General features: G+C 43.5%; 5 protein-coding genes across 10 annotated transcripts in view; 3 read left to right on the top strand and 2 right to left on the bottom strand.

Moving 5' to 3' along the window:
• Positions 1–2278: 2278 nt before the first annotated feature.
• On the bottom strand, positions 2279–3687 carry LOC115535846 (gap junction beta-4 protein-like). Its single transcript, XM_030347379.1, has 2 exons — positions 3107–3687; positions 2279–2696 (listed from the first exon to the last, which is right to left on the bottom strand). Exons 1-2 carry the CDS (start codon positions 3634–3636, stop codon positions 2396–2398), a joined length of 831 nt encoding a protein of 276 aa, XP_030203239.1. The 5' UTR covers positions 3637–3687; the 3' UTR covers positions 2279–2395.
• An 8509-nt stretch (positions 3688–12196) lies between these two features.
• Positions 12197–13918, top strand: LOC115535659 (gap junction beta-4 protein-like). The gene is made up of 2 exons (XM_030347057.1): positions 12197–12808; positions 13212–13918. The coding sequence occupies exons 1-2, from the start codon at positions 12273–12275 to the stop codon at positions 13510–13512; spliced, it is 837 nt and encodes a 278-aa protein (XP_030202917.1). The 5' UTR covers positions 12197–12272; the 3' UTR covers positions 13513–13918.
• Positions 13919–15736: 1818 nt separating this feature from the next.
• Positions 15737–16909, top strand: LOC115535661 (gap junction beta-3 protein-like). Its single transcript, XM_030347058.1, has one exon. It carries the CDS (start codon positions 15814–15816, stop codon positions 16528–16530), a length of 717 nt encoding a protein of 238 aa, XP_030202918.1. The 5' UTR covers positions 15737–15813; the 3' UTR covers positions 16531–16909.
• Positions 16910–17386: 477 nt separating this feature from the next.
• Positions 17387–24565, top strand: LOC115535658 (keratinocyte-associated protein 3). Of its 3 annotated transcripts, none has more exons than XM_030347055.1 (6): positions 17387–17526; positions 18601–18781; positions 20363–20422; positions 21193–21384; positions 22448–22588; positions 23776–24565. In XM_030347055.1, exons 1-6 carry the CDS (start codon positions 17402–17404, stop codon positions 24085–24087), a joined length of 1011 nt encoding a protein of 336 aa, XP_030202915.1. In that variant the 5' UTR covers positions 17387–17401; the 3' UTR covers positions 24088–24565. The 3 variants fall into 3 exon arrangements, with proteins under 3 accessions (XP_030202915.1, XP_030202916.1, XP_030202914.1); XM_030347056.1 differs by having other exon boundaries at positions 17390–17526; positions 18585–18781; positions 23776–24564; XM_030347054.1 differs by having other exon boundaries at positions 17410–18781.
• Positions 24566–25130: 565 nt separating this feature from the next.
• The window catches only part of LOC115535662 (hippocalcin-like protein 1), a 37672-nt gene continuing 35126 nt past the window's right edge, over positions 25131–27676 (bottom strand). For all 4 annotated transcript variants that reach the window (XM_030347061.1, XM_030347062.1, XM_030347060.1 and 1 more), the window contains one exon: positions 25131–27527. In XM_030347061.1, coding sequence (XP_030202921.1) covers positions 27430–27527 — 98 coding nt within the window. In that variant the 3' untranslated portion in view covers positions 25131–27429. The remainder of the gene's footprint in view (positions 27528–27676) is intronic.

Here is a 27676-nt window from a genome sequence, read left to right as displayed (position 1 = left end):
ATATTGTCGTGATCGGTCCTGTGTGCTTAAAGGTCTAATTGCATGAAAATCATTTTGAGGTTTTCTAACATTAATTTGAGTACCCCTAGCCTGACTTTGTTCCCCCAGTAGCTAAAAATGGCGTAAGGTGTAAAACGAGCTCTAGGTATCCTGCTCAGCCTTTGAAAAATGAAAGCTCAGACCTCCGATTTCGAATTTGGCCCCATATGGCGTCATAAGGGCCAGGTTACCTCCCCTTCTCTGCTTTGCCCGCCCAGAGAATTTGGCCCGCCAATGAGACAATGAGCTACACTTCTTTGTTATTTGGATAACTGTTCTGCTCCTGACGTTATGACGCATAACACGTTGGGTTCTCTGACATCTCTGGTATTTCTACTCATAGTTGGGGTTATCTCAGCCATAGTTGAGAAGGAATTGGGGGAATGGCTTTGGCTTTGCCTCCCTGAAGTACATGAACCGCAAAATGAAGGAGCAAGGGATTGTGCCCGCGATTGTCTCCCACCGGAGCCCCGCAGCCTCCTGCCTGCCGCCGCGAGGCACCATCGCGGCCAGGCACCATCGCGGCCAGGTACCATCGCCGCGCGGCACGCTGCCCACTTCCGAGGCGGTGGTGCCTCGGCAGCGGGGCTCCAGCGGGAGACAAACGCGGGCAACAATCCCTTTCTCCTCAATGTCAAGGTTCAGTCTACTTCAGATTGATGTGGAAGTGGAAGAACCAGAGACGTTGGAGTACCCGACGCAGTCGTTTGAGGTTAATATTATCGTCTGGAGGCGCACACAGCTTTTGGCCGTGATAATATTATTATATGATATAGATATCTGTGTATTATATAATATTATTTAGATATAGAGCTCCAGGACACCCGCCGGAGCACCCAGAGTGGTCTACAATATTTACAGAACACGGCCAAAGGCTGTGTGCGCCTAGCCATTGCGATGCATCAACTGTTAACTAGGGTTGGGTATCGTTTGGGTTTTATCCGATACCGGTGCCTACTCGGTACTTGTCAAACGGTTCCGGTGCTAAAACGGTTCTCGAACCGGTACCTAAAAAAACGAAACCGCACACACTTGCATACATGCACGACTTGTTATGAGTTTCATATTAGTTCATGAATGGCAACGGTGTTTGCTAGCCTACTTGATATGCAAGATTTACGGTTGGCATTAAATTACTCGACTTACCCGAAGAGGCTGCTGTGAGTGCTGTGACTGAAAAATAACTTTTTAAAAAATAATTACAAATAATATTAATTACTCGCTGAAAGCAGGCAGGCCCGCATCATGGCGCTACATTACTGCCAAAGTCATATTAAGTAATATAACTCGCAAGGCAGCGCAAGGCAGCCACAGGAGACGCCAACATTGTTTTCAACCGCTCGGTACCGCACCGTATTAATTCCCAAGTTTTGAAAAGAAAAAGTATTTGAAGCGAATAACGACTCTGTTTTTGATTTGTTTACTTGGTTTTGAACAGAAAGTTTTGGATGCATGCATCGGCTTTGAGTTTGTTTGTTTGTTTGTTACTTTAAAATTACATTCACTCGCAACACACACACACACACACACACACACGTTCATTCACGTTCACCCACTACAACCTGACGATCTTCAATCAAAACAACATCAAGTAAGCGATGCCGCAGCGCGTTGACAAGTCAGTCCCGAGTCTCGAGGCGCCCATAGGCTTTATGGTTTATATGTTTGAACGCCGTGACACACTCTTTTACCAATTGGCCTGAAATACCACGCCTCGCAGTCTTGAAAAAATAGATTTTAACCATAAGGGACCTTCTAGTTAAAATAAAGAGAAGAAAAAAAGATGTAAAGATGTCCCACATATCAACAGTAAATGAAAAAGAATTCAGTGCACTTCCTTTTTTTACTTCCTTTAAATTTTATAATAAACATTTCTAACATATGACTTCATGGCCAGCCCTCTGGTTTCCGTTAAAATAATCACAGTTTCAGCTGTAGGTTTATCAAGCATCTGCTTTTATTTGAAACGTTTTATTGTGCAACCATAATCAGGTATGTTACAGAAAGAGGTCAAATAAATAATACAAGCATCAAATAAGCTAATATAAAAACTTATTTGGATAAAATTGGGGGACCTTCTGTACTTAAAGAAAACAGATATTGTAAACCCTTTTTGGAAAAGTTGTTTTGTTCAACTTTTCCAAAACCAAAGAGCCACCATTAAATAGTTGAATTATTGCTAGTAATACAATTAGTTTTCTTCATATTGCAATTGCTTTCAGGAAACGTGCACATTGTCATGTTGCCAGGCTAACAAAATATGTACTGTATAAGAAAAAACATCCTCTCTAACATGACCCTTCCATCATCTATTCAAACCTTTTTGGTTTAATTATTTTTTACAATTGTATGTTGTTCAAGAGATGGCCAGACTGTACGCCGGTGCAGAACTCTCCGGAGTCGTTGGGCCTTTACCATCCACCATCGTCATCTTCTCTGATGTGAGAGGCTCTTTGTAGACGGAGTTAACACTTCTGGTCTGGGGGATTTTGGCCATGACGAAGGAGTTGCCGTTGTGTCGACCGGGGTGCTGTTGTTCACGACAGCACTCCCAGAACCTCTTACCAAAGAGATAAAATACCTCGCAAATAGTGAGCAGAATGCACACAAAGCTGGTCACCACCATGAACACGGTGAAGACCTTCTTCTCTGTAGGTCTGTAGGGCAACACAGAAAGTTCCGGTTACAAGGATAAGTAGGTTTGGTGATAAGTTCAGGTCCAAATACGCATACACATTTCTGCGTCACTGGTACAGATAGGGACCATTTACAATATAGTTAAAAGACAATACTATAAGACTTAAACGCCATTCCTAATATAGGACACACTTACACTACTATGAGATAATAACATTAACATCCAGCCATACTGTAATAGGATATCAAAATGGAATAGCACTGTGTTTTAAAAACAATCCTTGTGGACAACCTGAATATTTTCCCCTAATCCAGCACTCATGGTCATGGGTTTCACAAACCATTGAAGGAGAGTTGCAAAAATTTGGCACTTGGGTTTTGAAGACAAAAGTGCCAGAAAAGTGTCTCAAAAAGATGAACTATGGCTCACCTGGCGATGTAGCAGTCCACCACGTTGGGACACGGGGATTCATCACATTTGACAAGCGGCGGGAAGAAGGGGGCTTCGTAAATGTAGAAGAGCAGGAAGACAAACACGGCCTCCACCAGCATCTTGAACAGCAAGCTGAGGAAGTATGTCCACCACAGACCTCCGCGCTTCTTTCCCGTGTTGTCGTAGAGCGGCTTGCAGTCCTCGCCGTACTTCAGCCGGTGTTTGCGCTCGCGCTCCTCCCGGTAGGCCACATGCAGCACGACCAGCAATGATGGGCATGTGAAGAAGATGAGCTGCAGAGCCCAGAGGCGGGTGTGGGAGATGGGGAAGAACTTGTCGTAGCAGACGTTGTGGCAGCCGGGCTGCCTCGTGTTGCAGTCGAAATCCTTCTGGTCGTCGCCCCACACCTTCTCAGCAGCCACAACCATGAGCCTGAAGATGAACACCACGGAGAGCCATATGCGGCCGAAGACGGTGGAGTACTTGTTGACTCCGTTCAGGAGGCCTTGGAGAAAGGCCCAATTCATGATGTGCCTTTCAGTATGGTCGGTCAACCCTCAACCCTTTTCTTGGACCACTGTGATCCCTTCCCCTGACTTTTTGACCAACTCGAGAAACGCTTCACTGTGAACTTCAGCTTCAGTGGTAGTTCTCTTGGCCCAAGCCCAAGGGGAGGGCAGATTAAACAGTAAACAGAAGCATAACTTCAGTTCATCCCACCTGGCAGCCAAACGTGGAGAACAGTGAAGCTATTTTCTCACTATTAAGTTATTAATCAGACACTTTTAAACAAAGCCATTTCAACACTTTTATTATGAATAAGTTTATTATGAAGGCATCTTGGCTGGGAAATATGTAGGTATGTAGGTATTGGGGTTCAAACCCAGAACATTTCGGCTGGGACTGGGAGCATTAAAGTACATTAACAATCTAACAGACTAACACTTTTTTAATACCTTAAAGAAAAGGCAAATAAAATTGCCTATGTTTTTTATAGTTAAATATATGTTAAAGTGAGGATCCAGAGAGGAAAAGCGCAGATCACATGATAATACAAACCAAGGAAATAGATTTAGACTGAGGGCAACTGAAGGCCAGCAATGGGATAGCCGCTACGCATACCCCCGCACACAAGCACACACGCACACACACACACACACACACACACACACACACACACACACACACACACACACACACACACACACACACACACACACACACACACATACACACACACACACACCAAGTTTTATCAGTGGCTAGTTTTTAATTTCTAAATATATTCACGTTAAAGTTCCCATGGCATGCTACTTTATGGATGCCTTAATATAGATATTAGTGGGCCCCTAACATAGTATTTGAAGACATTCCTGAAATTCAGCCGTGGTGCAGAATTACAGCCACAATGAGCCAGTCGCACATTGAGCTTTCCCCAAACGTGCCGTTTTGGTGTCTGTAGCTTTAATGCAAATGAGAAGGAGAGGGGCGGGTCAATGAGGAGGGTGCGCTCTGTTAACACAGAGCGCATGGTACCGTGGCCGCAAGCTGCTCAGGGCCACACCCCCACCCTCCTCATTGACCCACCCCTCTCCTTCTCATTTGCATTAAAGCTACAGACACCAAAACGGCGCGTTTGGGGAAAGCTCAATGTGCACTCACAGCAGCCTCCAACCGTAAATCTTGCATATCAAGTAGGCTAGCAAACACCGTTGCCATTCAACTTTGTGTCCGCTGACTTTCTGCTTAATGTGAAACTCATAACAAGTCGTGCATGTATGCAAACGGTTTCGTTTTTTTAGGTACCGGTTCGAGAACCGTTTTAGCACCGGAACCGTTTGACAAGTTCCGAGTAGGCACCGGTATCGGATAAAAACCCAAACGATACCCAACCTAGGGCTGGGCGATAAACCGATTTTATCGATTAATTCGAGTGTGTAGCTCACGTCGACTTGTTCAAATGAAAATCGGTTTTCTCTTCAACATCCGCAAACGCTTCCCTCTCTCAGCTCCCGTAGTTTGGAATGGGCTCAGCCCTCCCCCCGCACAGAGCTCGCATTTACCAAAGTGATACACAAACATGGCAGCGAGTTTGACAAGATGTATAACACAATTTATTCATATATGTATAATCTATTTTGAGGTAAACATTATTCATTTGAAATATATCTGTGTGGTTTAATAATTCGTCGATCTGTTGGTAATTCGTCGATCTTTTGGTAATGCCTCGGGGCTCCAGTAGGGGGATCGCACTCCTCTTCCTGATTCAATACAGACGAGTGAAGGAAAGAGCTGCGTGCGTGTGTTTTTCCTCATTCTTCTCCCGTTACTATTCCCTTTCTTATGGTAATTATTACCGTTTGCAAAACACTGTATATTTATGACCAGTGTTGAAAGTTTGAATGTTATGTTGTAGTGGTGCAACGGTTCACGGGTTTCCCATGATCCATACGGATCAACCATCACGGTTCGAGACGCAAGTGATCCGCGGATCAGCTGATAAAAAAAAAATGTTGTGCGTTGACGTGATCAGCGCATGTTTAGAGGACAAAAAGTATCGTAGCGAAATACAGTTTCTGTTGTGTTTTATTTGGCGTTCCGTAAATCCCATTGAAACGTAAACCGGAACCGGACGTGTTTAGGTTTGGTTGTAGTCTTTTCGCTCGTTTCGCCGTATCAACAGTAGGGATAGAACCGAGCGAAAAGACTACAACCAACCCCCCTTGCAATGAGCAATGAGTCTCCGAACCGAAATCAATGGATTAACAAAATGCCAAATAAAACACCACAGAAACTGTATTTCGCTACCAAACAAAAAAAAGAAGATAAGGATGTCTGCATTGCCTTAGGAGAGTGTAGACTCTAAACTCTCCCCAGGCAATGCAGACATCCTGAATTGTAAATCCAGGTTTAGGGATTATTTACTATCCTATCCATGTTAAAAAGAAGAAGGAATAATGCCTCAGATTGCAATTTTTTTAAATATTGACCATGCTTAAAGGAAGCAGGATTATTACCTAATTTTTCACTTTATTTTGTTTTTACACAGTTGAAGATTGTATTTAAAGTCACATTTGTCTTGTTATCTTTATTGTTGTTGTTGATCCAAAAATGATCCGACCCGTGACTCAAAAACCGTGACCCGATCCGAACCGTGAGCTTTGTGATCCGTTTCACCCCTATTATGTTGGCACTTTATCAGAAGTCCTCTTATCATTAGAAATATTTTATGTTTACAGTAATATTTTATTTTATATTTTATATATTTTACATTTTATGTTATGTTACAGGTTACACTGTTCACAATGGCAGAGCCTGCCATAATGCTTTTTTATGTAAATCGATTTAAATCGGAAATCAGATTTTTTATGAAAAAATCTGGGATTTTTATTTTAGGCCATATCGCCCAGCCCTAACCCAACCCTACTGTTAACAGAGCGCATGGTACCGTGGCCCAACCCAGTCGCCAAGAAAAAACGTTGACGGTGTACGTTTCCATGAACACTGGATACGTAGCATTTCAACGTAAAAAATAGCGTGTTATACCTACAGTATCCACGCGTGCCGCTGTGGAGGCGGGTTTCGGGGTTTGGGTTTCACGGCTTTCGCGGCAAATTGCGGACACGATTGTTTAGGGGGGGGGGGGAGGTAGACTGTTGTTGACCGGGGGGGGGGGGGGGGGGGGAGACACGTTTGTTGAGGGGGACGACGACGACACGTTTGTAGGGGGGGGGGGGGGGGGGGCACGCTCGACAACGACAGTTGGTTTTTATTGAACGCTCGACAACGACAGTTGGTTTTTATTGAACGAGACTTCAACACGGAACAGCTGCACGAAACGATGGTCACGTCACTCTCGGTGACGGTGTCGACAACAATGAACACACGAACAATGTTAATAGAACAACACACAACCACATAACATCCCGAACCCATTAACCCCACTTAATCCTAACAACAAAACAAGTTAACAAAAGCCCCTTTTGTCAACTGACAACCCCAATTCCCAGAATCCCCCGCGGCTCCGGAACACGGCGTAGCCTATATTAATCTTTATTATCTGAATGGGAAATGCAATATTTTAGGACCGATTCACCGTTAAACGTGTTTCTAATAACATTTCTAGCGAGAAATATACTTTTTACTTGCATAATCTTCAGTCAGTGATTGTGTATGATCTTTAGTTTGATAGTTATTAGGATTTGATCGGCTCGCTCGCATGTTTCAACGACGTCAGGTTGTTAGGAATAGGGACGCTGCTTTCGCTAAACTAGAAGCTCACGTGCTTTCTGCGTTTGTGTTATTAAACTGTTACTTTATGTAACTTTTAATGATATCATCTTGTTAGAAACACGTATATCTGAGAGCCATCCCAGTCGCCAAAAGCATACGTTGACAGTGTACGTTTCGTGAACACTGGATTACGTCGCATTTCAACATAAAATAGCGTGTTATACACACACACGCACGCACACACACACAAGCACACACACGCACACGCACGCACAGACAGACACAGACACACACACACACACACACACACGCATTTCGCTGCTACAACAACAACAAAAAAATATTCCCTCAAATATTATTACTAAAGAACCGTTTTCCAAAGAACGAAATGTAAACCAATGCATTCTGAATGGGAGTGTTTCTCCGATTTTTCCATGCTACACAGAACGAAATGTAAACCCATGCAAATAAAGACTTCATGGTCATAATAATTTAAATATCATTAATCTCCTGAGTGTGTTGGGTGGTATTCTATTTTTTTCAACGGGGCTGGTGCCGAAATTGGAGGCCTTAATCAATAATGAGCAGCTATTGATTTGCTTCCCGATAAAAATTTGTGACAAATGACATGTCATTTAGCATCTACACGTTGAGCGGAGTCCAATGACACCAAGCATGACACTCTAGCTAATGGTAACATGTATTTTACATGGTACACCTAAGTCTAGGACATGATCTCGGTGTAGCAAGAGGGCGAGCGTGATCTCATTGGACTCAGCTTAACGTGTAGATGCTAATTAACATGTCATTTGTCAAAATCTCCATCGGGAAGCAAATCTATAGCTGGTCATTATTGATAAAGGCCTCCAAAATCGACAGCTAATTACTACCCCGAAACATATTCAAATATGATCATGTGTGGCACTGTCGCAATCGTCTCGAAACGTAGATGTCAAAGGACACCTTGTTTGCCCTGTTGCACGACCGGGAAGATATTTTCATACTTCTAATGGATTGATTCATATTTTAAGGTTCTCGGAGTGAGACTTTAAGCGGCTGCAGCAGAAGTGTTGAGACGAAAGATGATATCAAGACATTAATAGAATATTCCCATTTACATTATGATTCTTCGTCATAACATCCGACCAAACATCCTTTACATTCACCGAGCGAAGATTATGAAAGTCCAGGCCCCCCCTTCCTGCACTCGGGGTCCGACCGGGCCAAGTTTCGGTGCGGGGGTCCCAGTTAGGCCCTAGAATATGGTATTCAAATTTCAGGGCGGTAGGACCTTCCTATCTCAAAAACTGTTTTGCCACCACATTCTGAACCATTGGGTCTCGCAGGCAACACTTCTGAAGGGGCTTTGTCCAAATGACAGTCCATTTGGGAAAACTTTTTTTCTCTATGGGCTAGAACTACAAATCTTGGATATGTCGTTCTCGGGGCCCCGGGAAATGTGTGTAAACATTTTAGCATCCCTAGCTATCTCGAAAAGGCCGGAAAAGGGGCGTGACCTCCAACAGTACAGTCACTGTACATAAGACAGAGGTTAGTTTCTAGGCCCCATTTTTTGCGGGATGGAGGTGTACATTTGTGGCTTAATGTGTGTAGACACAGCTGGCCTGTGGCCACGTCTTTGAAGTCTGGGGTCAAAAGGTCAAAAGGAGCCGGCACCACGCCGCTTATGAGATAACAAAAAGTGAATCTGTATTTCTCTCATAACATTTTGTCATTATTGAAGAGAGGCCTGATTCTCAGATATGCATGTTGGACTGTTAGGGTATAGGTCTGGGAAGAACTTCGGGCCAAAATCTTGCAAGCGAGCCGCTGGGTGCAGGTGCAACGAGATGGAGCACTTGCTGAGTCATTTCCTGTAGGGCTGGAGCCACAGGTTGAAGCGTATATGCGTCCTTTGAAACCCCCTTTGATATATAAGAGACCCCAAGGTACAGTTTACTTAAATGTTCTCGCCTCAGTCACCTATTGCATCACTTCCTTTAGGGCTTCGGCCTCCTAATTGATCATTGTAGTATATTTGAATGCCCTCTTTCATATTATATGATACTTCCACCACTGGGACGTGGCAACAACTCTTCAAATCCATATGGGGGGGGGGGGGATGCTTTTGGACAGTAGGGGTGTACACCAGACATAAATAGGAAGCAAACTCAGGAGAAGGAATGACCTCTCACAAATATTCATTGAATAAATTGTTTCAAATAACCCTGCCTCGTTAAATCAATGAACTTGGTGTTTTGCTTTCAAAAATAGGTTATAGAAGAAGTCTAAACTGCAGAAAATAAAAACATCCAAGCTGCCTTTTAAGGATACCTCGGAATATCTGTCTATTTTTTAACCGTCGGACCCCAGTTTACGACAAAAACAACACAATTTACGGCAGCTCCTTTGCCGCGCGGTTTTTAGAGCCATGTAAGGATTAGAGGGGGCGGTCGATAGCAACCACCATAGCAACCATGACGGTCAAGTGACTGGATGCAGCCCCGTTGAAAAAAATAGAATACCACCCAACACACTCAGGAGATTAATGATATTTAAATTATTATGACCATGAAGTCTTTATTTGCATGGGTTTACATTTCGTTCTGTGTAGCATGGAAAAATCGGAGAAACACTCCCATTCAGAATGCATTGGTTTACATTTCGTTCTTTGGAAAACGGTTCTTTAGTAATAATATTTGAGGGAATTTTGTTGTTGTTTTAGCAGCGAAATGCACCGTGTGCGTGTGTGTGTGTGTGTGTGTGTGTCTGTGTCTTTGTGTGTCTGTGCGTGCGTGTGCGTGTGTGTGCTTGTGTGTATAACACGCTATTTTATGTTGAAATGCGACGTAATCCAGTGTTCACGAAACGTACACTGTCAACGTATGCCTTTGGCGACTGGGTTGGCTCTCAGATATACGTGTTTCTAACAAGATGATATCATTAAAAGTTACATAAAGTAACAGTTTAATAACACAAACGCAGGAAGCACGTGAGCTGCTAGTTTAGCGAAAGCAGCGTCCCTATTCCTAACAACCTGACGTCGTTGAAACATGCGAGCGAGCCGATCAATTCCTAATAACTATAAAACTAAAGATCAGACACAATCACTGACTGAAGATTATGCAAGTAAAAAGTATATTTCTCGCTAGAAATGTTATTAGAAACACGTTTAATGGTGTATCTGTCCTAAAATATTGCATTTCCCATTCAGATAATAAAGATTAATATAAGCTACGCCGTGTTCCGGAGCCGCGGGGGATTCTGGGAATTGGGGTTGTCCGTTAACTTGTTTTGTTGTTAGGATTAAGTGGGGTTAATGGGTTCGGGATGTTATGTGGTTGTGTGTTGTTCTATTAACATTGTTCGTGTGTTCATTGTTGTCGACACCGTCACCGAGAGTGACGTGACCATCGTTTCGTGCAGCTGCTCCGTGTTGAAGTCTCGTTCAATAAAAACCAACTCTCGTTGTCGAGCGTTCAATAAAAACCAACTCTCGTTGTCGAGCGTGCCCCCCCCAACAAACGTGTCTCCCCCCCCCCCCCCCCCCCTCAACAAACGTGTCGTCGTCCTCCCCCTCAACAAACGTGTCTCCCCCCCCCCCCCCTCCCCGGTCAACAACAGTCTACCTCCCCCCCCCCCCTAAACAATCGTGTCCACAATTTGCCGCGAAAGCCGTGAAACCCAAACCCCGAAACCCGCCTCCACAGCGGCACGCGTGGATACTGTAGGTATAACTATTTTTTACGTTGAAATGCTACGTATCCAGTGTTCATGGAAACGTACACCGTCAACGTTTTTTCTTGGCGACTGGGTTGCGTGGCCGCAAGCTGTTCAGGGCCACACCCCCACCCTCCTCATTGACCCGCCCCTCTCCTTCTCATTTGCATTAAAGCTACAGACACCAAAACGGCGCGTTTGGGGAAAGCTCAATGTGCGACTGGCTCATTGTGGCTGTAATTCTGCACCACGGCTGAATTTCAGGAATGTCTTCAAATACTATGTTAGGGGCCCACTAATATCTATATTAAGGCATCCATAAAGTAGCATGCCATGGGACCTTTAACGTGAATATATTTAGAAATTAAAAACTAGCCACTGATAAAACTTGATGTGTGTGTGTGTGTGTGTGTGTGTGTGTGTGTGTGTGTGTGTGTGTGTGTGTGTGTGTGTGTGTGTGTGTGTGTGTGCGGGGGTATGCGTAGCGGCTATCCCATTGCTGGCCTTCAGTTGCCCTCAGTCTAAATCTATTTCCTTGGTTTGTATTATCATGTGATCTGCGCTTTTCCTCTCTTACCTGACAGTTGTTCTGAAAGTTGTCTTAATCATATTATAAAAGTTAACCGTTGGGTGGACCCTCACTTTAACATATATTTAACTCCACGAAAAAAAAGAAAAAAAAAAACATAGGCAATTTTTTTCGCCTTTTCTTTAAGGTATTAAAAAAGTGGTAGTCTGTTAGATTGTTAATGTACTTTAATGCTCCCAGTCCCAGCCGAAATGTTCTGGGTTTGAACCCCAATACCTACATACCTACATATTTCCCAGCCAAGATGCCTTCATAATAAACTTATTCATAATAAAAGTTTTGAAATGGCTTTGTTTAAAAGTGTCTGATTAATAACTTAATAGTGAGAAAATAGCTTCACTGTTCTCCACGTTTGGCTGCCAGGTGCCTAAGCGCTTGGTCACCATTCCAATCAGTTAAGGAGAAGTACTGAAGTTATGCTTCTGTTTACTGTTCTCAATTAATCTGCCCTCCCCTTGGGCTTGGGCCAAGAGGTTGGCAGTAATATGCATTGCACTACCAACTTCCACAGCTGAAGTTCACAGTCCAGCGTTTCTCGAGTTGGTCAAAAAGTCAGGGGAACGGATCACAGTGGTCCAAGAAAAGGGTTGAGGGTTGACCGACCATACTGAAAGGCACATCATGAATTGGGCCTTTCTCCAAGGCCTCCTGAACGGAGTCAACAAGTACTCCACCGTCTTCGGCCGCATATGGCTCTCCGTGGTGTTCATCTTCAGGCTCATGGTTTTCGTTGTGGCTGCTGAGAAGGTGTGGGGCGACGACCAGAAGGATTTCGACTGCAACACGAGGCAGCCCGGCTGCCACAACGTCTGCTACGACAACTTCTTCCCCATCTCCCACACCCGCCTCTGGGCTCTGCAGCTCATCTTCGTCACATGCCCATCATTGCTGGTCGTGCTGCATGTGGCCTACCGGGAGGAGCGCGAGCGCAAACACCGGCTGAAGTACGGCGAGGACTGCAAGCCGCTCTACGACAACACGGGAAAGAAGCGCGGAGGTCTGTGGTGGACCTACTTCCTCAGCTTGCTGTTCAAGATGCTGGTGGAGGCCGTGTTTGTCTTCCTGCTCTTCTACATTTACGAAGCCCCCTTCTTCCCGCCGCTTGTCAAATGTGATGAATCCCCGTGTCCCAACGTGGTGGACTGCTACATCGCCAGGTGAGCCATAGTTCCTCTTTTGAGACACTTTTCTGGCACTTTTGTCTTCAAAACCCAAGTGCCAAATTTTTGCAACTCTCCTTCAATGGTTTGTGAAACCCATGACCATGAGTGCTGGATTAGGGGAAAATATTCAGGTTGTCCACAAGGATTGTTTTTAAAACACAGTGCTATTCCATTTTGATATCCTATTACTGGCTGGATGTTAATGTTATTATCTCATAGTAGTGTAAGTGTGTCCTATATTAGGAATGGCGTTTAAGTCTTATAGTATTGTCTTTTAACTATATAGTAAATGGTCCCTATCTGTACCAGTGACGCAGAAGTGTATGTGTATTTGGACCTGAACTTATCACCAAACCTACTTATCCTTGTAACCGGAACTTTCTGTGTTGCCCTACAGACCTACAGAGAAGAAGGTCTTCACCGTGTTCATGGTGGTGACCAGCTTTGTGTGCATTCTGCTCACTATTTGCGAGGTATTTTATCTCTGTGGTAAGAGGTTCTGGGAGTGCTGTCGTGAACAACAGCACCCCGGTCGACACAACGGCAACTCCTTCGTCATGGCCAAAATCCCCCAGACCAGAAGTGTTAACTCCGTCTACAAAGAGCCTCTCACATCAGAGAAGATGACGATGGTGGATGGTAAAGGCCCAACGACTCCGGAGAGTTCTGCACCGGCGTACAGTCTGGCCATCTCTTGAACAACATACAATTGTAAAAAATAATTAAACCAAAAAGGTTTGAATAGATGATGGAAGGGTCATGTTAGAGAGGATGTTTTTTCTTATACAGTACATATTTTGTTAGCCTGGCAACATGACAATGTGCACGTTTACTGAAAGCAATTGCAATATGAAGAAAACTAATTGTATTACTAGCAATAATTCAACTATTTAATGGTGGCTCTTTGGTTTTGGAAAAGTTGAACAAAACAACTTTTCCAAAAAGGGTTTACAATATCTGTTTTCTTTAAGTACAGAAGGTCCCCCAATTTTATCCAAATAAGTTTTTATATCATATATATATATATATATTTGATGCTTGTATTATTTATTTGTAACATACCTGATTATGGTTGCACAATAAAACGTTTCAAATAAAAGCAGATGCTTGATAAACCTACAGCTGAAACTGTGATTATTTTAACGGAAACCAGAGGGCTGGCCATGAAGTCATATGTTAGAAATGTTTATTATAAAATTTAAAGGAAGTAAAAAAAGGAAGTGCACTGAATTCTTTTTCATTTACTGTTGACATGTGGGACATCTTTACATCTTTTTTTCTTCTCTTTATTTTAACTAGAAGGTCCCTTATGGTTAAAATCAATTTTTTCAAGACCTGGCCAAGGTAGCAGACCAGTACAAGTACAAATCTACAACATATACAATAGAGCAGGTAGAATAAGACACGGAACAACTAAGGATAAATGAACAAGGGACAACAGATCCATACTACAAAAAAACTCTCCCAGGGAAACAAAATAATTAAGCTTTAGTGTGTTCTGTGTATTCCATGACCAGAGCTTTAGTGTGTTTTAGATATTCCATGACCAGGACGCAACCTTTTAGAAAGTTGCCCTACCAAATTCAAAGGAAATCCTGGGTATCTAGCAATGTCTGAAAGTATGCTGATGGAGATTTCTGCACCTGCAACACTGAATGACCACTCCTATTTTTTAAGAGGTTAATCAAGTGCATCCTGCATTCCGAGATACCATTCTCTTTCAAAGTTTTCAATCATTATCTCGAGTTGATAAAAAAATTACAGGCATCATTTGGCGTTAAAGCAATACACTTGCACTCAAGAACAATGGCGCTGACTGGACATTACTCATGGACGAAACTAACTTCATATCGCAGTTCTATGCCCAGTATCAGGACTGTTGATCAAACACATGTTAGGTGGTTGCCCTTTCTATTGTTAACTTATCAAAAAGCATTGTACAATAGGAATAGATTAATATTAAACATACCTAATTGAGCCGATAAGGTATCACCTGCAAGGGAATGAGAACATGACGATACAAGCTGTAGCTCTAATCAATCCTAAAAACTGTTCAAAACAGTGCTACAATGTATTCTGTTGTGCAGATGCCAAAAAAACGAAATCATGCCGCCTCATAGTTTATATCTTTTGTTGAACCAAATTTCTCAGTCATTCAACAAATTTCAGTGTTTGTATAAGCAGATCTTAACCATGTTATATATTCACATATCAGTCAAAGATTAATAGCAGATTTTCTTCGTATTCATATTTCAGTATCAGTGAGTAATAACTGTTTTTCAGTCCAGTGATTGTTGTAGAATCCTCAGACTGAGGGAGAGAAACAGAAATAGATTGAAACAAGTACCTAGAGAACATTTAACAAGACCCATTAGTATAGCGAAGAATTGGAATTGATCCAAGACACACTGGACACACCTTCCACAGACTGGGGCCAAGTGCTCCCTGCACTACTGGGACCAGTCCAATTGGAGACTCGGAGTGATTCAAATTACCTTTCAGCTAACTGGAACTAAAGTGGACCCTCTTAGATAGGAGTCAGAACACCATGGGCCAAGCGTAGGTCCTGCAGTCTGAAGGTAAAGTTAATGTATTCTTCAGCTTTGAGTAGGTTGTTTCAGATATAATGTTGTTGTCTTGTGTGCTAAAGGCCTATGTCTCACCAATGTATCTCGTTTAACTATGAGCCTAACACAACCTTCTTAAAAGCACTTTTTTGAAAAACAAAAGCTGGGCTAAACGAGTTAGCCACTCACTGTTAGTTGAAACACATACAAAATAAAATTTTAATCGATAAGTGAGTAAGTAGTGTGTCTTTAATGTGTTTTTTTGTTTTTGTTTTTTTTGTTTTTACAAGATATCTTTCATTCTCTCTCCTAATTGTTGTTTATTGTTTATAACTCCTCAAAGGTTTCCAAGACAGCAGAAAAAACGAAAAAATAAGTAGCCTACCCATCCTGACTTACAACTAAAAGGGAACACTTCCAGGCTCAAGAAGCATGGATTGGAAGAGCCTTGAGGGTCTGCTCAGTGGGGCCAACAAGTACTCCACCATCTTCGGGCGCATCTGGCTGTCGATCGTCTTCGTCTTCCGGGTGATGGTGTTCGTGGTGGCGGCAGAGCGCGTGTGGAGCGACGACCAGGCCAACTTTGACTGCGACACCCGGCAGCCCGGCTGCAAAAATGTCTGCTACAACCACTTCTTCCCGGTCTCCCACATCCGCCTTTGGTCCCTTCAGCTCATCTTCGTCACGTGCCCGTCCTTCTTGGTGGTTCTGCACGTGGCGTACCGCGAGGAGCGCGAGCGTAAGTACCGCATCAAGCACGGCGAGCAGGCGCGTCTCTATGACAACACGGGACAAAAGCACGGGGGGCTGTGGTGGACCTACCTGTTGAGCCTCTTCTTCAAGACGGCCATCGAGCTGGGGTTCCTCTACCTCCTCCACCTCATGTACGACAGCTTCAAGCTCCCCAGGCGCGTCAAGTGCGGCGTCAGCCCCTGTCCCAACGTGGTGGACTGCTACGTGGCCAGACCCACCGAGAAGACAGTTTTCACCTACTTCATGGTGGCTGCGTCCATGGTGTGCGTGGTCCTGAACCTGTGCGAGATATTCTATTTGATCACCGTGCGCCTGTTGACGATGAAGCGCCAGGGTAGGCCTACAGTCCGCACGGCTTCGAAGAGGATCATCTCTGAAAATAAGGATTTGATGTAAAAAATTGGTTTTGATCATTTGTATTGGTTTGGGGGATAAAAAAAAGAAAAGACTGCATGACATGCGAAGACCTATATGGTCTACACACGCCTACTGGTGATTGTCTTTTACAGTGTCAAGATTTCGATATTTCAATTGTCATATCACATTAGAATATAGGCTACGTACAGTATGCATGTGGCATGGTCTATGAATAACTGTATTCCATGTTCTGGTATTCTAATTTAAACTAAGGGCACTGTTTTAATGGAATATAATTAAAACAAGGTGCATTGATTTAATGTGTGTTATGTCAGCCCTTGCCACTTCAATGCTCAAAAATCCGATTTATATTCGCTGTAATCTTCAAGCTGAAAATAAAACCAAACATAAATTGTAACGTTTTGAATATCAACACCTCATTAGTGCCTTTCTTAGCGTCGGTGACCCGCCAGGGATATGGATGCCTTTATTTGTAGGATAATAACGTCCGCTAGGTGGCGACATAGAAAAGCTAAAAGACCACAGGGTTACATCAACGTCTTCTCTCACTGTTGGACTGTATTCAGCATCAAAGAATCGCTCAAGAAATGATCCAGCCCTCTTCTTTTATTGCCTCTTCCCATATTTCGTCATACTATAATGTATATCAGGCCTATGCATTGGGTTGTCATGATACATACACCTTTCCCCATTTATTCAGCTTATCTCTTTAAGATTAATTAAAAATACTTACGAACGAATTAAAGCAGCTTGACCTCTAGGCTTAAGGTGTTTTATGCATGCTTTCTTTATATTATTCGACCTGAGTGACATTGGCATCCTTACCCCAATGTTGGTTAGATCAAATGGGAGGAGCGTCATTTAGTAAACAGACGCACCTGGCCTCGTTATGACGCCGACTGTTCGCTCATGCAGAGGCTACACTTGTTGTCTCCTTTATACAGCAAAAGTCGTGAGAAACCACAGCGCTATTTTATGCCGGACGGATGAAACCCAACAGGATGGCGGTGAAAGGTAAGATCCTACATTAATCACATAGGCCTATTGGTTCTTATCGGGAAGGAGCAGTCATTTGCTTTGGGTGGAGCGATGGGTACACGCGGGTTTGATGAACGTGGATTTGATAGACGAACTTCTTGTTTATGAACGTCAAGGGATAATATGTATCGTCTTCCAACATACGATGGATACAATTTTGGTAATTATTTTGATTTGTTTCACTATTGGCCTAGTTTTGAAAGTGTCGTGAAATTGCCTTGTTATTTATAAAACAATCACTCATCTACCTATTCTTTTTTAAAGTATTTTCATTTTACAAACTTTTAAAATGATCCCCTGTGTGAAAATCGTATGCTATATGATAAAATATGAAGATGACACCAATATAACAGACCATGGTGACACCAAATGTAAAAGGTAACACATTCCGAACCATTACGACTACTCATTCTGTAGTAGGCTTACATCATTGAAAATGCACAGCAGAGCAGGACTTCGACCTAATTACCAGGTTAATCATTCATTTCCATGACATCTAGGCTGTGGATTTGACCTGCCTCTCGGATTCCGATCGATAAACCAAAAAAAGACAGATCAGCTGTGTGTGTGTGTGTGTGTGTGTGTGTGTGTGTGTGTGTGTGTGTGTGTGTGTGTGTGTGTGACAAAACACAGATTCCCAATGAGTCTTACTTTCATGGGATTACACACTGATAAAAAATACCCAAGAGTATTGCATTACATTAATATTTTGTCTGTTATGCCACCAAATGATACACACTGCCCCTTTCAAAATAAACTCATTCATTTTCATCCCACACTTTTTTAGCAAATGTCTACAGATATATTGCATGCGTCGGAAAAACCAAAAGCTATAGGCTGTAGTTATCAACTCTTCCACAAACATTAGTATTTAAAATGTATGTCATGTAGACTTTCTTTCTTTTTTACGCAAGTTTTAGTTTCTTATAATCTTTCTGACTTATCTCTACCACTTCCTACCTTCATCCATATATTCCTCCTCACCCCTTGTTTCTGCAAGGATTATTTTCTGTGGTATTTCCTAACAATGATAGGCATGCATTGTGCCAGTCTGGAGGACCCCAACGCTCTGATGAGGATGGGCCTGAGCGTGATTCTGATCGGCCACGTCAACTTCCTGTTGGGAGCACTGGTGCATGGCGCGGTGCTCCGCCACATCAACCTCCACAAGCAGGCCCGCGCCATGGAGTACTCCATCTCCAACGTCATGGCCCTGAGTGCCGGGCTTGTGGTGAGCCTGCCGGATGAGCCTTGTGTGTTCTCACATGTCCCCGCTCTTTTTGACTCCGCAGTGCTAGGCGGAGGGAGTGTCATGATTTATAACGTTATCCCTGTCTACCGCATTGCAATCTCTGTTCACCTACTTCCTATGACCGGTTAACAGTCACCATAGCGAGAAGAATTAGAACAAAAACAAGGGTTAGAGTTTTGGATGAATTCGTGACTGTGTCTTTGTCTTTGTAATACTCAACGAAATACAGTTTGGCACCCTCTAGCAGCAGTTAGTATTTAAATGTCTAAATGACAAAAACACAATAAGACAATGAAGACCAAATGACAGAAATGGTTAAAAATAATAATAATTATATATTGAACGAAAAATCATCCCTGTACATATTGTGCCCATCAAGTCCAATCTGTTATATGTGTGTGGAGGGGCGGGGCGGGCAGGGTTGTGGGTGTTGGAAGCTACTGCTCCTTGTGTAGAGTTGTCCTTAGTGCTATGTTAGGGGGATGGGGAGGGGTGGGGCAGAGGGTGTGATGGAGGCTCCTGCTATTAGGGAAAACTGTTCCTCAGTCTTGTGGTGCGGGCCCGCAGTGTACCTCTTCCCTGATGTCAGGGGGTCAAACAAGGTGTGTTCAGGGTGAGTTTTATCTGTGCTTATTGATTGCTTATTGCCTTCCTCTTCAGGCGGTCACCACACACACAGAGTCCAGGTCTGGGAGCTCAGCACCTTTTTGATTTTTTTTGCTGACCTAACCACCATGTCCAAGTCCAACAAACCACACACTGCAGCCTTGGCAAAGGAATTTGCGAAAGGGTATCCGAAACATGTAACAGAAACGTTTATAGCTCTATCTGAAATCCTTCCCTCTCTCTCGCCAGCAAGGCAGATTGAAAAACGGGTGGTTTGACGTTGTTTTGCAATCATGGTGAGAGAGAGGACTTCTAAATGAGCGATATCCATTTATGTTACATGGGTTTAGTAGCAGGAGATGAGAGAGGGAGGAACTTCAAAAGTAGCGATATCCGTTTCTCTTGCGGAATATAAACCGTTATGTTTCGGAAATTGCTTTGGCAAAAAAATACCATTTATTCTCCTTGTCTTCGTTGATCTTTTACTCGTCTTGTTCTTATTCTTCTTGCTCCCGGGACTGTTAACACAGCTCATAAGTAGTAAAGGAATAGAACATCTGTTACTGTTCATTGTCAAGTGTTGTCGCTTTTGAATATATTTGTCATATTTAGAACTGTATAAAATATTGAATTGCATATTTCATGCAGAACAAAATTACCATTTCAATTTCTTCTATGAAACCCTTACAAAAAAGATCAGTCCCCTAAGCAACAAAAAAGAGTTTTTGTATTACAAATTCAACTCTGAGCTGAAAGTAATTGGACTCTTAGTCGTTACCTGCTACATTAAGTTATTCTTGTAAATGTTACAATGTTTCCAAAATCCATGACACCGTTCTCAGCCAGCACACTGAATCGAAACATTAATAATTTTTTTCACCACATTGCGTTCATAAAGAGTCCCAGCATGAATGCGGTTTCATTGTGTCTTCACACTTTGTCCCCTGTCTCCAGGCCATCATCGTTGGAATTCTAGCGATCATTCTGTCGAAGAACAAGAGCGACAGGAAACTGGTTGGTATTTGATTTATGCATATCTTTATTCAGTCATTATAATGATAAACAGAACTGTTGGAGAACCAGTTTTGACAGCAGACCCTGGTCTTCCTGTTGCCTTTTTAAAACGGCTGAAGCCAGGACCAGCAAATAATCAAGATCTGAAACGCACCTAATGTCTTGAGGCTCAGCATGCCTCTGGGTGCGGTCATTTCGAGCGGGATATGATCCCTAGTAGATCCCTTAATACAATATTAAACCAGCCCGTGCTGTGGAGCTGGAATGGTCTCTCTTCCTTTCCGCTCTCTGTTCCTTATGCGTTGTTTGGTCTTGGAGAGCGGAGGCATTGAGAATAATGAATGAAAGCCCCTCCCAGGTAGTTTCTGTTCATTGTTTCGCTGCCTATATTCATGACGCCGGCTCCGGTGAAAACCTGATAGTGTGTCTAACCTGTCGTAGCCGGTTAGTTACCCTGCCCAGTGATACACAAGGCGTGAAGAAAATATGATTGGGGTACTATTGCTGTATTGTCTACAGCTGACACATCATTGATCTCAGGCTGGTCACTGATGATTAATATCCTCTGACACATTCTTCTTCCATTATCTTTTTATTATAATCTGTTATTATCATTAATCTTAAGGAAATGAATCACTATTTGTCAATAAAATATACCAGCGAAACTATTAGTGTGTGTGTGTGTGTGTGTGTGTGTGTGTGTGTGTGTGTGTGTGTGTGTGTGTGTGTGTGTGTGTGTGTGTGTGTGTGTGTGTGTTCCTCCCCACCAGACATGGGCGCTGTTCGCCCTCAGCCTCTTGTCGTCTCTGATGGGGGCGGCGGCGGCCGTGGGCCTGCTGCTCTCCGTGGTGAGAGCCATTGTCCATGGTGGGCGGAGCCTGCTGACCCACTGCCGCTTCCCCGACGCTATTGGCTACTCCAGCATCACCAACGAGTGCCCCTTTGACCCCACACGCATCTACGTAAGTGTGTGTGCGTGTAACAATTACAGCTTTATTTGGTACCCACACCATATTTTAAGTTGTCTTTCTTTTTACACAATTTTCACAATGATTACATTTTAAGTTCTAGAAACAATCATCAAATGTTCTCAACATTATGTAGTGGAGAGCAGGGCACTAACATGTAACATTTTTTGAAAAAACTTTTTTAGTTAGACTTTTTATTCAAGGGAAATTAATGTCTCTGCTAAGATTACACGTATACATATTTCTGGAACATTCCAGTGTGTAACAATTCAACAGTACATAACCCAAGTCAAATGTTACAACCTACCCCACAGGCTGGGTTAGTTATACCCAAAGTAGTACTAGATCAAACTCTTCTTGTGGTGGTTTAAAAGTCGATGCAGACTTGCATATACATTTACATTTAGCAGACTTAAAACTTTTTATACATTTCACCCATATATTACCCAAATAATATTAGATTTTTTATTACATTTGGTTTGGTTATATCTCATATTGGCGAAAAACGACCGCAGGTTCAACATCATATGCTGATTTTATTTATTGAACTTGCCCTGCTTGGTGGACAGAACATGTTTGCTTTGCTATTTCTAAGAGCTGCCATGCCAAATCCAAACGATGCTACCTCATAGTAAACCAAATGGTATGCACTTGGATTTGCAGACATATACTGACAACACGTTAACTTTCAGGTGGGTAAAACCCCCTTTGTATCTCCATCCATTCTGCTTCAGTTCCCATGGCATTTGGCTCAAACGAGGAATAGCACACAGTGGTGATTTAACAGGGAGCTTGTTGCTGAAGCGCTTAGCCCACTAGAACAAAGGTCAACGTTAAATTGAACACCGCGTTAAGATATCCCCCATGCACCCAAAAATACAATCTCCTCATGTGTGAGTGGACGTCATTGGTGGCTCCGTGGCCAGCACCATGTTAATAATGAAGCCATGAAATTGGCAGAAGGGCTCTAAGATCATCTGCTGCCAAAAGTGTTGCTGTCGTTGGTAGCTGGTGGCGTCCACCCACAGCTGTCCTCCTCCGTCCCTCCCACCCCCAGAGCACCACTCTCATCCTTTGGGCGCCCCTCATCGTCACGTGCCTGGTCCAGCTGGTGTTCTGCTCCCAGTGCTTCGCCGCCTGCATCTCCTTCCTGGGCCTGACCTGCTGCCCCGGACCCCCAGCAGACCGCCACCGGGTGGTGAGGCATGCACACACGCGCACGTGCACGTGCGCACACGCACAGTGTGTGGGTGTAGAACTCACACACGTGACGTGTGGGTAGAAACTCAGACGCACTGTTTGTGTAGGACTCGCTCACGGTCACGATGACGGTGCAGTGCACAATGTCTGAGATGAGGTGCTGCAATCCACACTAGAAGCGTTCCGGCTGAGATATGGTCAGTGACATCACAGGACAGGACACACTGTTTTTCCGCCTCGAGGATCACCAATACATCATCCGTATTTCAGCCGTTGACTCCTGACTGAACTCCGGACTGACTTTTTGTAACGTTAATGTATCAATCGGCGGGAAGTGTAAACTCATGAATATTCATAGACTATGCTACATGATAAGGTTGGACAACTAGCTTAAAATGACTAATGCTGTGTTTCTGTGAGCCTGTAGCAAATTCTGTGAGCCTGTAGCAAATCCTACGTCGTAATTGTTGTAGTATTCAACCATAAGCAAGGTGCCACTGATTAGCTATTGATACCATAGATAGACTGTATAATATTACCCTGTTAGTGAATTGAATAGGGGTTGATGTGAGCTCATGAATATTCATGATCAATGCAAACTGATTGGCTGTAGAAGTGTTCTGAGACAAGGCTGCCAACCAGCAACCTTCAAAAATAGGAGAGGCAAGTATCGTTAACATAGTGCCAGTTTGGGGACGGTTCTGTGCCGTGCCGCGACCGTAGCCAGTCGAATAGCCTACAATGACTAGAATGGTCTCTATTGTCTGCGGCAATACAAATAAATAAAAACGTTTTACTGCTTTGACGCTTCTGAGACGGATCTGGTGGAAATTGGACTTTAAAGCATTGGACTAGTGAAGTGTCACAATATGTTGAGATGGGTTTTATATCCCTGATATTTGTGTGCGAGTATGCTGGGGCAGCATGGATTATTATTATCATTTCTGTTTGTCTCTGCAATTTATTTTTTATCCCTTGTTGGATAAATTGCACCAATCAAATTGGGGGAAAAAAAGTGTGTGTGTGTGTCATCCTTGAAAAGCCACTTAGGTAATGAAGGTGCTTCGGCCCGGGTACTTTGTAACCAACTGCAGGCTTCCTATTATTTATTGAAACACTTAAAGTAGGCTTGTCATTCCAACCTTCACGTCCTCGTACGCCCCCTCCCCTCTGCCTGCGTTCCAGATCGATGCGGTACGAACTGAGGAGCTGCCCGCCGCCGCCTCCGCTGCCGCGCCGCCCCGCTACACCCCGCCCCCACGCTACGCCCCGCCTCCGAGGCGACCACAACAACAACAACAACAACCGACACAACAGCATCGGCCGCAGAATTATATGGCGCCGCAGTTTCGCAGCCTTCCTCCGACAGAGAGGCAGCGCGGGCCCCCCCGCAGAGCGAGGCCAGAGGAGCGGGGGGTCGGGGGGGGCCCGCGGGGCCCCGAGCAGCACCGGCTCCTGGACAGGGCCACCCTGGACCGATCCAGCTTCTGGGTCTAGCTTCTTTTTCTTTTAGAGGCCAGTTTGGGAGCACTCCAACGGCTGTCAAAATGGCCCATAGGTGCAAGTGCAGTGGAGAGGAGGTGCAGAGGGTGGACCTGAACCCCACCCTGAGATTGAGTCGTGGTCCGTAGCGACGGCCGACCTGGAGCCGTTCCAATGTATCTTGTTGACTGTCGCAGTATGACGGTCTTCAAAATGTGCGAACTCTGACCTTTAGACAGTTGGCACGTCAACATGTTTACTTTAAAGTTCAACGCACTTTGAGGTGTGCGTGTGTGTGTGTGTGTGTGTGTGTGTGTGTGTGTGTGTTTTTTTAAACTTAAAAGCTGTTTTTTTAATTTTCCTTGGTAATCATGAGGACAATTTTATGGACTAAGGACTGCTCAGTTAGAAACTGCTTTTTTTTTCATCCGTACAGTATTATTGTGAGGTCTTTGTTCATATTTATTACCGAATAAACATACATGATAGCCTACTTTTCTTCAGTGACTTCGCCTAAACTTCTCTTCTTGATCATTTCTCTTCTTGATCATTTCAGCATTGTCTACACAGACACTTCTTTTCATTTGATCTTGTACAGTGCAAAATGTGATGGTTGGCGGTGGCCAGACAGGACTGACTAGTCACAGACACCATGAGGTGAGTGTTGCTGTGAACTGGGCTGACTAGTTATATACACACACGTGTTCACACTCTGATTGGCTGACAGGTTGTGGTTATCAGAGGCACCTTTTACAGTGCACTGCTGCCACCCAGCTCCTGTCAGCATCTTGTTAATAATGTACTGTGGCACAACCTTGACAGCAGGGGGAGCGGCATCACAGATCGTCACTGTCACGTTTCACCTCATTCATCTGGCCCCTGCAGGCACACTTTACCCAAGCTAAATTTAAACTTCTATAGCCTGAGCGTTTTTTATATCTTTCGTTTTTACTTTAAGAAATGGGAATTTCTTCTAACTGTAAAAATAACAACACCTTTACGGCCATTGTTTCATATTTATTTTTCTTTATGTAGCGTACTCATTTATTTAACTAACAAATGATCAAAATACAATTTTATTACTAACTGCTCGTCAGTTTTTCGCTCGTCAACAGTACAGTAAATACATTTTGAAAAAACACCCACGCATTTTATCTTTGAAACACATCAGGTATATTTTGTCCAACAGAACAACCATGACATCCTCATGTGTGGTTTTCATGCAACAGAAGAAAGGAAGTAAGGTACAGGGATAAAGAAGGCTGTTATCCAACACTAGGTACCAGAGGCTGCGAGAATAGAAAATATTCAGTAAATAGGCGAAAGGCAGAACTGTTGTTCCTAATCCTGCCAGCAGAGGAGAGTGACACTACGTGGATCTCAAAAGCAAAGGTATAACTGGCAGGAAGCTCAATCCGGTCCGAGTCGGTACAACAATCTGCATCTTCGATTTCTATTCGGGTCGCTACAACTAGCAGGTTGAAAACACCTTTACCCGACAACATACGCGGAGCAAATGGGTAACGATAGCATTTATTACATTAAATAAAATCGCCTCATTAAACTCCTTAGTCAGCAGCCGGACGCTGGTGAATAGGGGTCGTCATAAGACCAACACAGGTGTCTCTCAAAACACTAATTATAAACTACTTCTATGAACCATGGCCCGGGTAGAGGACTAAACTAGTGAGGATAAGTCTTCTACGAGGGGCAAGGAGCAGTTCCACAATGAGTGTTATAAGGTGCACCTGTGTAATCCTAGGAAAACACCTCCTGTGGAAAGGGTCTATTATGCCAGGCCTACAAAAAGGCTACAGGGAAGTGACGTAGGAGCCCTTATCAAGTTCTGTCTGTCAGTGGAAAGCGAGGGGTTGTGGTTTTCTCTGCCCCAAAGCATAACATGTTATCGTTTTCAGTGCCTGGTACAGTGCTTAAGATAATGCAGAGCTAGAAAGAGAAAACAGCTGTGCAGTAGCTGTTTTTTGTCTTTGTTCTTCTTCATTTTTGTCAAAGGATCATGCAGTTGTGAGAAGTTACAACTAATTTAGTTTACTACTCAAATAACTTTAAAATACTTACAAATCAAGAAACAATACAACATGATAATACTGTAAAAGTCAGCCTTGAGCATTCAGTGCATATTCACATGCGTACACACAGACACACAATTTTAAACACAACCATACTTTACAAACACACAGCTCAAATGATATGTGCTACTGATCAAATGCATTACGGAATCTCCTGATACATTTTTCTCCCCAAAAAATCCTCACCTTTCTAATACTGACATGTGATACATCAGCCACATTTTGACAATTTCATGAATGAAAAAGAGTTCAGTCTTTCCCTCTTTGTCAATCGTTTCCTGTTGTCAGAGAACTGAGATATGGTCACCTTAAAGAAAAATATCTATGCCAAAACCTAATAATGAAAACAAAAACAAATAAATAAAAGGACGAAAATGAAACAATACAAATAATAGTAAAAAAAACAGCAACATAAAAACCACAAATAAATGTACTTAAAGTATTAATCAACATCCCTTAAAAACTTTCCAATGGGATCTTCAGGCCCTCTTTTCCTCGTTGAAAGATCATTCAGCTGGAAAATCCTATCTTCTCCCGGGTAAGGGGAATGCAGTTACGAGCTGCACTCGGAAAACTATGCTACATACCACTGCCATATTTATGCCACACATCTTTTGTTATTTTTAATAAAATGTTTGGATTCATGGATCCAAAAGTGGCAAGGAAAGGCTTGCCTTGGAAGATAAAACAGCATTGTGTGTGTATTGTAAACACCTATTGGGCCATGTATTGGCATATTCCCCAGAAGCAAAGAAATCTAACTAAAAATATAAACAACAGATTTTGTATCCTGTGTTTGCCAGTGGACTTTGCCTGGAATGGCGGTATAGTGAAAAAGAAGTGTGACGGGGGGAGAGAGAGACAGACAGCATGAAAAAAATGAATGCAGGACTAAAGGGAGAGAGGGAGAGATGGAGGACGAGAGACCATAGCATGCCTCAGTAACTGTCCATGTCCTTTTCTTAAGTTGCCTTATGTTGCACGGAAACGCAAATCCCAATATTTCCTTAGGTAAACCGATACATATATATGTATATATATATAATTTCTTCCTCTGTCTTGTACATTACAAAAAGAGATCAAAAAGAAACAAGAACCCATCATGCATTGATTAGTGACTGTTTCCATAGCAACGAGATGGGGCTGGGCAGAGGGGTTTTGGGTGGGGGGCAGGCTGGCCTGGATTGCTTGGGGATTGGGTTGGGGGGGGCGGCAGGGGGGGGGGGGGGGGGGGGGGGATGGGGGGGGCGGTGCTTCTGAAGTGGCCTCAGAACTGAGAGGCTGAGCTGGGGTCGCACTGCAATAGCCGGACGATGGAGGGGTCGCTTTTGGCACCTTTGATGAACTCTTCAAGAGACAATTTACCTGGAGATAGAGAGAGAGGGGGCGAAAGGGAAAAGAGACAGACAACTTAAGCATGTGGGGGGATCCATCCTGGCTGGCTAGATGTAGCGACCCATCCCCCTCTCCTTCCTCCTGCATCCGTCACCCCCCCTTCATGGCCCCACTGGCGC

Source organism: Gadus morhua, chromosome 22, assembly GCF_902167405.1.
Source record: "Gadus morhua chromosome 22, gadMor3.0, whole genome shotgun sequence".
NCBI lineage: Eukaryota > Metazoa > Chordata > Actinopteri > Gadiformes > Gadidae > Gadus > Gadus morhua.
Note: the sequence above shows the minus strand (reverse complement) of the source record. Positions and strands in the feature narration are given on the sequence as shown.